This window comes from Triticum aestivum, chromosome 3B, assembly GCF_018294505.1.
Source record: "Triticum aestivum cultivar Chinese Spring chromosome 3B, IWGSC CS RefSeq v2.1, whole genome shotgun sequence".
Lineage (NCBI taxonomy): Eukaryota > Viridiplantae > Streptophyta > Magnoliopsida > Poales > Poaceae > Triticum > Triticum aestivum.
The window spans coordinates 385,626,186-385,635,467 of NC_057801.1; the positions used below are offsets into that span (position 1 = coordinate 385,626,186).

At 40.9% G+C, this 9,282-nt stretch overlaps 1 protein-coding gene across 2 annotated transcripts; it reads left to right on the forward strand.

The window, feature by feature from the left end:
* The first annotated feature begins 398 nt into the window (after nt 1-398).
* LOC123065411 (uncharacterized) lies at nt 399-2,159 on the forward strand. 2 transcript variants are annotated; one of them, XM_044488695.1, is made up of 2 exons: nt 399-900; nt 1,708-2,159. In XM_044488695.1, the coding sequence occupies exons 1-2, from the start codon at nt 726-728 to the stop codon at nt 2,013-2,015; spliced, it is 483 nt and encodes a 160-aa protein (XP_044344630.1). In that variant the 5' UTR covers nt 399-725; the 3' UTR covers nt 2,016-2,159. The 2 variants fall into 2 exon arrangements, with proteins under 2 accessions (XP_044344630.1, XP_044344631.1); XM_044488696.1 differs by having other exon boundaries at nt 409-900; nt 1,723-2,159.
* The last annotated feature ends 7,123 nt before the right edge of the window (nt 2,160-9,282 follow it).

Consider the following 9,282-nt stretch of genomic DNA (forward strand, 5'->3'; position numbering starts at 1 on the left):
GATACTGCTCAAGTTTATTTCTTGTTGTACATATGATGTCCAATTTTTTCTTTCAGTTTGGTTAAATTTATAAATTTCATTCAGTTTAGTTCTTATTGTAGTTGGATTTCAGTTTCTTATTTGAGTTCAGTTCAGACATGTGTTTGAACTTGCAACCTCATAAACTACGATCTCAAATAGAAGTGTACTAAATGCAGGTACTAGGTGGTGGCATTGCTTCACTTCTCTTGTTACGTTCTCTTCGCCCAAATTTGGAGGATCGGGAAAATAAAATATCATTGTTTTGACATGCACTACTCAAAAGAAGTCGTTTCTGTTGAAAAATTGTTTCGCTTGACATGTACTCCCTCTGTTCCGAAATGTAGGTCGTTGGGGTTTTCTAGTTCAACTTTCGTCTAGTAACGAAATATCGGCACTTTCCAAATTTGCCCCCCGCGTCTCTCCACTCGCTCGCTCACTCGCCCAGCCGCACTGCCTGCGCTCACTCTCTCCCACTCGCCCAGCCGCACTAGCCGGCCTCGCCGTCGCTTGCCGGCCTCCCCCCTCTCCCCGTAGCTCGTCGGCCTCCTCGTCGCTCACCGGCCTCCCCGTCTCCCCATAGCTCACCAGCCTCTCCCTCTTCCACCGCCACTTCTCCACCACCCCGCCTCCACTCACATCCCGGAGGTAAAAAAAGTCCAATCTTTTGCGCCGGCGACGAGCCTCTACTCCACGGAGGCGTGGATATGGATGTGCTAGCGCTGGATCTGGGCGACGGAGGCGTGGATGTGGAGCGGCACCCGAGCGGCCGATCTGGAGCGGTGCCGGAGCGGCGGATCTGGAGCAACGTCGTCGTCCTGACGGTGCCCTGCCCCGCCACGCCACGTCGTCGTCGTCGCGGAGTAGCTGCTTCCTCCTGCAGTAAGTACTCCTGGTAGTCTTTCTTCCTGTCGGTCGATTTGTTTGATCTGAAACAGTTGTCTCTTTTTCTTGGTTGGTTGGATACCAACAGTGAAAATGGAGAACGAGAGGGAGGGGCAAATCATGGCCGCCATCATGGATTTGAATCTTCTCTTCTTACGTTGCTGTAGTACTGGCTGCAGTCTTGCTGTACAATCACTTGCAGTCTCTCCTACTCCTCTTGCTTTCTTACTCCTCTCCTCTCCTCCAGATTGCACTAGTGAGGATTAGGATCGCAAGTGTAGCAGTATTATTGGAGTGTCCTCTTCTCTCTTCTTGCTCTCTGTGTGGTCTATCACACACAATTTAGTGTTGTTTATCTTGTCTTTAATTATCACTCTAACAATTGTCTCTCTTCTTGCCCTCTTGCAGGAGTAATTTAGTTGCTCTCTTCTCTCTTCTCTTTCTCTTGTCTTCTCTTTCTTCTGTCTTCCCTTTCTCTTCTCTTCTCTGCTTGCTCTTCTACTCTCTTCTCTGCCAATTTTAGTGTAGAACTAGTGTAGGAGTACAAGCAACCTTCTTCTCATTTCTTCTCAGTCAATTAAACCTTTTCTGTTAATTAAACCTTTTCAATTCAGTAAATGAAAGTTTCCATTAAACCTTTTCTGTTAAATAAAAAAAAATAGTAAATGAAAAGCTGCTGCTGCTCTGAAACTGTCGCTGCTGCTATTGTTAAACTACTGCTGCTGCTCCTGCCATACTCCACCTGCAGAAGAACCCAGCAGTTGTTGTTGCTGCTGCTGATCAGTATGACTCTAATCTCTGTAGTTGCTGCTGTTGCAGGAGAAGGAGCACGCCCAGGAGAAGAAGGATCAGGAGAAGGCCCTGAGGACCTGGGATCGCTGTTGCTGGATCTGGATCTGGGACCTGGGACCGCTGCTGCTGCGTGCTCCTTCTGGGAGACGAGGATCCTCCTTGGCGCCCCTGGATCGCTGTTGCTGAAGACGCCCCTGGAGGGGACCTGGGCCTGGGAGCGTGGAGGAGAAGCAGGGGCGGGCGGGCGGGTGATGGCCTGGCGGAGAATTTCAAATCCTCGGATGGAGGAAGAAGACGATGGGGATACCGATTCATACTAGGGGCAGCGATGTAAATTCCACTGTTTTCACCTGGTCGGAACCAATCCTCCAGCGGCCTACATTTCGGAACGGAGGGAGTACTTGCCAACAATTATGTATAATAAATCATGTCATTGTATCTAGAAAAAGATATATTGTGTTTTCTGCTGTTGTATTGAGTTGCTATCTATTGCTAATGGTACGATGTTGCTATTGCTCTGTGTCATGTTATGCAAGTTGACACCGAGTACACGTTGGATGATATACTTATATAGTAAATAGCTAAATATTGATTTCTTCCAATTTTTATTTTTCGCCCTTGCATGTTTGATGTTATGCCTACGTGAGCTGAAGCGTTTTAAAAATGTTGGCAGGAAAGTGTGTGTATTTGGCAGAATAAATGTTGGTAAGTTCATGGATAAATAATTTCATGGTTACGAAAACCTTTTTAGAAAAATTAGAAAATAAAGAAATGAGATACATTACAGAAGAATTGAGGAGGTTTGGGTACAATGAATCCAGAAAGTTCAAAGTTAAGAAAGCGAAAAGGTCGGACCCATGAAAAAGAGAGGTCCGGAATAAAAGAGAACATTATGAAATATAAAAAAAATATCAACAAGGAAAAGTTCAAGTTGCAAAAAGAGACAGGTCCAGAACACGCTCAGTACAAAACCATACATATATCCGTTTAAGTACTCTTTTTCTTGAACATATATTCGTCCGTTCTAGAAAGAAAAATGGTTGAAATAAAAATATTTATCAGTACAAATTAAAAATGGTGGTCCGTTCGGAATAAAAGAAATGACAGAAATTCAACTTGTAAAAGTTCAAGCAAAAAGAAACCTCATGCAATTCAAATGAGAAAAGTACAAGTCGCAAATGAGAGAAGTCTAGAACATCATTGTAAAAAAAGTTTAGTTCAAACAAAAATAAAAAAACATTTTCTTTTTGAAAAAAAATATCATTCAGTTCGATGATATAAACCATGCAAGTACAGGGGCGACGATACAATAAATCATTGAAAACTTACGAGCAAAACAGAGCAAAGTCTAGTTAGTGAAAACACGCTAAGTACAAACCCATGCAAACATCAGTACAAGTACCTTTTTTCGGAACCATTCAAAATTACTCTAAAATAATAGCTCAGTACAAACATACAGATATATCAGTACGACTATTCTGTTTTTCAGACGAGAAAACAGCAGGATCCGTCATGCCGTTTTCCAAATTACTCTTAAACGGTTGCGAAGTAGAGAAAACGTTCAACATGACTAAGTTTCGCATTTTCGATAGCTATCCAACGATATATTATTTGCCCCTTTTTCGGAATCATTCAAAATAACTCTAAAAAAATAGCTCAGTACAAATATACACATATATCAATACAACTATTCTGTTTTTCAGACGAGAAAACAGCAGGATCCGTCATGCCGTTTTCCAAGTTACTCTTAAACAATTGCGAAGTAGAGAAAACGTTCAACATGACTAAGTTTTGCATTTTCGATAACTATCCAACGGTATATTATTTGCCCCATTTCAATAAACTTTTCGAAAAAATCGCGTTCAAAATCAATTTTAACCATATTTGAATTCATATTTAAATCGTAAGGAATTAGAAAAAAGTTTCTATATGCAATAGTTGCGCATTTTCCATAGCTTTCCAACGCCGTATCATTTGCGTCAATCCGACAAACCGTTTGCAAAATACAATGAAAAAACATTTCGCCTAGAATTTCACCATTTTTCAAATTACTTTTAAATCATATAGAATTTGAAAAAATAGTAGATATATGGAAGATGCGGATTTTCACAAGCTTTCCAACGCCATCTCATTTGCTCAATTCCGACAAACCGTTTGAAAATTAAGTTCAAAATACAATTCGCGTTTTCGGTTTTGAAAAAAATGGTTTTTTCAAAACTGCTCTTAAATTATAATTTCTTTGCAAAAACAAACTATAAGATTGTAATGTGGATGTCAAGAGCTTTCCAACGATATATTACACGCCCCGTTTCGACAAAAAAAATTGCAAAAAAATTTGAACTAAAGAAGACGATTTTTAACAACAACAGAAAGCATCAGTTCAACCGCTCGATTTTCATCAGTTCAACCGCTTGATTTCATCAGTTCAAGTAGGGTAACAGAATAATATTCTGTTACCATAACAGAATAGCCTAGATGTATGTATGTATGTATGTATGTATATATATATATATATATATATATATATATATATATATGCTCGGTTCTACAAAATATTATATTTATATATATGCATAACGTGTACAATATGTAGTATCGTAAAATACTAGCAGACAAAAAAGAATTAAATGGAAAACACAAAATTAAAGGAAAAATAAATAATAAAATCAAAACCCCCCAAAAAAATTAGTACCGGTTGGTGTTACCAACTGGTACTAAAGGTCTCCCCACACCCGGCCCTGGCTCGTGCCACGTGGTGGCCCTTTAGCGACGGTTCATGCTGAACCGGTACTAAAGGGGGGACCTTTAATCCCCACCCTTTAGTGCCGGTTATGGAACCGGCGCTAAAGGCCCTTACGAACTGGGGCTATAGCCCAGTTCTGCACTAGTGGGGCCTTGTTCTTTTCACTAGCAGAAAAAATCCTAGTTGACCTGTTAGGTGCAGGAGCCTTGGGCTTGGACTTGGGCTTGTAGGGAGCAGCAGACTTCATAGCATCTAACATAAGCTTCTGAGTCTTTACTAGAGGTGCATCTGCAATTGGTTCCTCCTCCTCCTCCTCATCATCATCATCATCATCATCATCATCATCATCATCATCATTATCATCAGCAACCAAGGAGGGTTTGCCAATGACATGAGAAGTTGTCTTCCTTGGCCTCTACTTCTTCTTGCCTACGTCATCCTATGTATCACTAGGCTCCTCAAGTGTGAATGTCATGGTTTCTTTGGGAGCTGAGGCTTTGCCTGCTTTGGAGATTGGGACCTTCCTCATAGCAGTTCTATCCTTGGCACTTGGCCTGGTGCTAGCAAAAGTACCATACTCTTTCCTTCGCAGTGCCTTCTTAGATGTGGCCTCACTTGCCACAAAATCTTCATCCTCGTCATTTGAGGTTCTTCTCTTCTTTGTCCTTGTGGCAGCCTTTGGCAGTTCAGGTGAGCTTCTCACACCTTCATAGTAGCTACCCTCTGGACTAGATCCCTCACTGAGATCCTCATGCTGCTCTAACATGTTCTAAGTATCACTGGCACTAGACATCTTGCAAGCAGACCCTGTGAATATATAGGTATGGGCAGAGTAGATGAGTCATCACAAAAGTTAGACGATTTTTCAAAAAATTGAGTTCAAATCTTAGTTCTAAGTTTTCATAGAATGCATTTCGGATCTACCGAGTTGGTTATTTCGGTGATACCGAAGCACTCACAGAACCAAAACACTCCATTTAGGTCAGACTGAGATGTGGTTTGGTGTCTCCGAGTGCTAGGGTTTCACTAAAATTTAACTTTTGGTCTCACCGATTATTACTTCTCAGTGGCACCGAGACGTACTAGTGCAATAGCCAGAGACAAATCAGTGACTCCAAAAATTCCTAATCGGTCGGTCCAAGATGCTTTCGGGGGAAACCTAAACCTAAAATCTTTGCTTGAAACTATTCTACAGAATCAATCTAGTGGATAGAGGAATTTCATTTGTAGCAAGATACATGGCAGTTCCCTAGTGCATTGAATCGGAGAAAATAAAGCACGAGGGGTCGAATCTCACCCTAACTTGCTGGAGATCCTCTACGGAGGCAATGGTGGGGAAGATTCCGTTGACAACAACGGGTTCCAGTGGCGAGACCACACAGGAGACAAGGCGACGATCTGAAGACCAAGGCAACGGCAGCAACACGGTGCGGGGGTCGTGATGTTTGAAGAAATTTTCAAGCCATACAGGCCTGATGGATATATATACCAGTGTTCTGTCGATGGCACCGAATGGAACAAATCGGTGGCACCGAGATGTGTTACTGCGAACAATTACAGCATATCAGTGGCTCTGAGTTGGTCTAATCGGTAGCACCGAGATCAAAAACCAAGATCAATCAAACTGTTTCGGTGAGTCCGAGTAGGAGTGGATTGGTCACACTGAAAACAACTTTGAAGGTTTTGGAGATCAGCCATTTCAAATCGGTGGCTCCGAGTGCGCCTCACCTGGAGGGTCCGAAAAGAGTTGTTCAATTTTGTGATGTAGCATGAAGAGAATTTGAGACAAGAAAAGCATAGATAGCAAGAGAAGGTTCTTAGGCATTCTTGTACATCGAAAAACAACGACAATTGAAACAACAAATGGATCTCCTCGAATGGAGAAAATATGCAAATCAACATGCTCACACAATAAAATAGCAAATGAAATATGTGTCAAACAAGCACAACCAATTCTAGCATCTATCAAGCAATTGGCAATGACTAGGCCATCTATATATGAGTATACTGACTTAGGAGTCAAATGAGAACATTTGATCATAGGTCATACTCATCTTTTAAGCACAAGAAGCATTAATGTGTTCACACCATTAGAGTTGCTTTAGCTTAATTTTTAGAGCAAAGCTCCCCCTAGATGTGATATTCCCCCAAAGAGGGGTGAACTAACCTTGGGTTTTGTCGATGATGACTTCATGTAGACAGTGAAGATGTGGATCCTCAATGTTGATGCAGACCGTCAAGAGTTCGGAGCAATCCTTTGGAGTTTTTGGATAGCCAAGTTCATCTTCAAGTTTGAATGACAATTCAAACTTGTTGACCTCATTAAGTGTTTGGGTTTCTTTTGAGTTGATCAAGTTGGTTTGACTTCTAATTCAATTTGGATTTGAATTAGGGTTCATCTCATTTGAATTCAAATTCAATTGAGTTCCTATTTGATTTGGTTTCCCTAAGTTAAATGAATTATGAATTATTTCATAATTGACTAAGTTGGTTCAATTCAAGTCAAATACAATTAATGCTTCCCTAGAGTCAAATACAAATCCAATATGAATACTAAAGTTTATTTATTTGAATTAACTAAAGTCGGTTACAATCCAATATGATTACTATAGTTTGTTTATTTGATTTCAGTTTAAACTAAACTCAAATAAAAATCCAATATAATATGACTAAGTTTATATCTTTGATTTGAACTGAAGTCAAATGCAAATGGCAAAATGATTTACTATGTCATTTGTTTTCAAACTTTATATGAATTTAATTTGAGTTCATCTTTCCCTAAAGTCAACTATTAACTCCAAATATTACTTGGTTTAATTCAATTCACTACATCATATTGCATTTGTTTTAGTCAAATTAAACCTAGGGTTTCAATGTTATATTCAAACTATGTTTGAAATTAATTCAAGTGTTATTTGAATTTCCTAAAGTCAAATAATAATCCAAAAATATTTACTAAAGTTCATCTTAAGTTTCTGAACTTAGTTGCAACATTGTTGTCCTAGTTAAACATTTTTAATTCAAATTAAAACAATTTAAGTTTAGTTACTATCAGAATTATTGCTATTGTTCAAACTATATTCTAATTCTAATTCTAAATTATTTTAAAATGATACTATAGTAGCTAAGATGAAAATACATGTTACTAGCTTCAATTTGCAAAAAGAATCATTTAATTTGGATTTATAAATTGCAAGTTATCCCCATTTTATGTTTGAATTTTAAATTATTCAAAAGTGAAATATTTCTTGACTGGGTGAAAGTACATTTCATAAGGTCATTTTCAAAAAGAATTACTCTATTTGGATCATTATATAATTAGTTATGAGTGTTTTAAGATAAGGGGCTTTTCTACAAAATTTCCAGATAATTCAATATAACAGTAAATGAGAGGATAATGTTGGCCACGTGGCAGCTTCTGATTTGTCGATACCATTTGGGTTTAAGTGAGTCTATGCGTGCATTAGATCTAAGATGGATGGTGGAGATTAGGTTAGGGAAATCCTCACCAAAGCTAGGTCATCGGAGGAGCTCGTCGGAGACACGGGCACAGCGACGGACAACGGCTCACGGCTTGGGAATGGTCGGGGACAACGCTCCGGTGGCTCTAGGGCCGACAGAGGGCTCGTACTTGTGTGGCGTTACACGGCGAAGGCGATGGTGGCCTCTACGTGTGTCGGGAACAATGAAGACGAGCGGGGAGGGATCGCCAGAGACGTATGGGCGGCGGAGCTCCTCGGTGAAGGTGTGGGCATTGTTCTCGTGCGTGTTTGGACAAGCAAAGGGGTCAGAGGGATGCGCGTGATCACCGCGAAGATGATGGACATGGCGAGAGGGTTCGGGGCTTACAGGGCTCGCCAGAGACGACGGGGCGGCTGTTTGGCTCGGCCGTCGATGAAGTTGGCGTTCCAAGAAATGGAGCTCGTCACAAATATGTCTGGGAGGCGCCAAGGAAGCGGCGGTTGCAGTGCTGGCAGCGTCTGGTCAAAATAGGGGTTGTGTTGCCGGAATCAGGCCGTAGATAGTGGCTGCAATGACAGGTTGCGAGCTCGATTCCGAGCAGCATGGCGGCGCTCATGGTGCGGAGCTTGGGGTCAAACGAAGAGGGGTGTGAGGGGTTTTATAGGGCAGGTCCGAGGGCACGGAGGGGCTAGTGGTGAGGAGATTGTGCGGCGTGGCCGACGAGGGCACTCAGTCATGGGTAGGGACGTGCGGGCAGTGGGAGGTTAGGGACAACATGGGTGGGTCCCACTCACCAGTGAGAGAGAGAAGGGAGAGAGCGTGGCGGTTGTTGGGCTACGTGCGCGCGTGTGTTAGTTAGGCCGAACTAGGTTTTCTATGTATTTCTGTTTTCTATTTTTCTTTTCTGTTTCTTCTGTTATTTTTGTTTCATTTTGAATTTGGTTTTTCTTTCAAAAACAAACATGCCAGAAGTTCCAAATGGAATATTTCTGATTGTCCGAACTTTTTTGTTAGGCACTTTGGACAAATAATTTCTGCAAGTTACATTTTCTTTTTGAATTTGGTTTCAGAATGAAATGGGTTTCAAATATATTTTAGAAAATTGGCAGAGGGTCACATTGTCATTTGGACTTATGGAAATACTTTTGCCTGCCAAGTATAATTACAAAGCCATTTTAAATAATTTCCCCTTGATATGAATTGATTTCAAATAAAACCAATTCAAATCTTTTCAAGAAAAAATTATTTGACTTGGATATTCTTAGGACTCACTACTGGAATCAACGAATTTCCCATCAACCAGTTCTTTGTCGTCTACTAGCAGATGGCAATGAAGGTCTTTGCCATCTGGTTAGAAAAAACAGATGGCAAAGAGCTGGCTG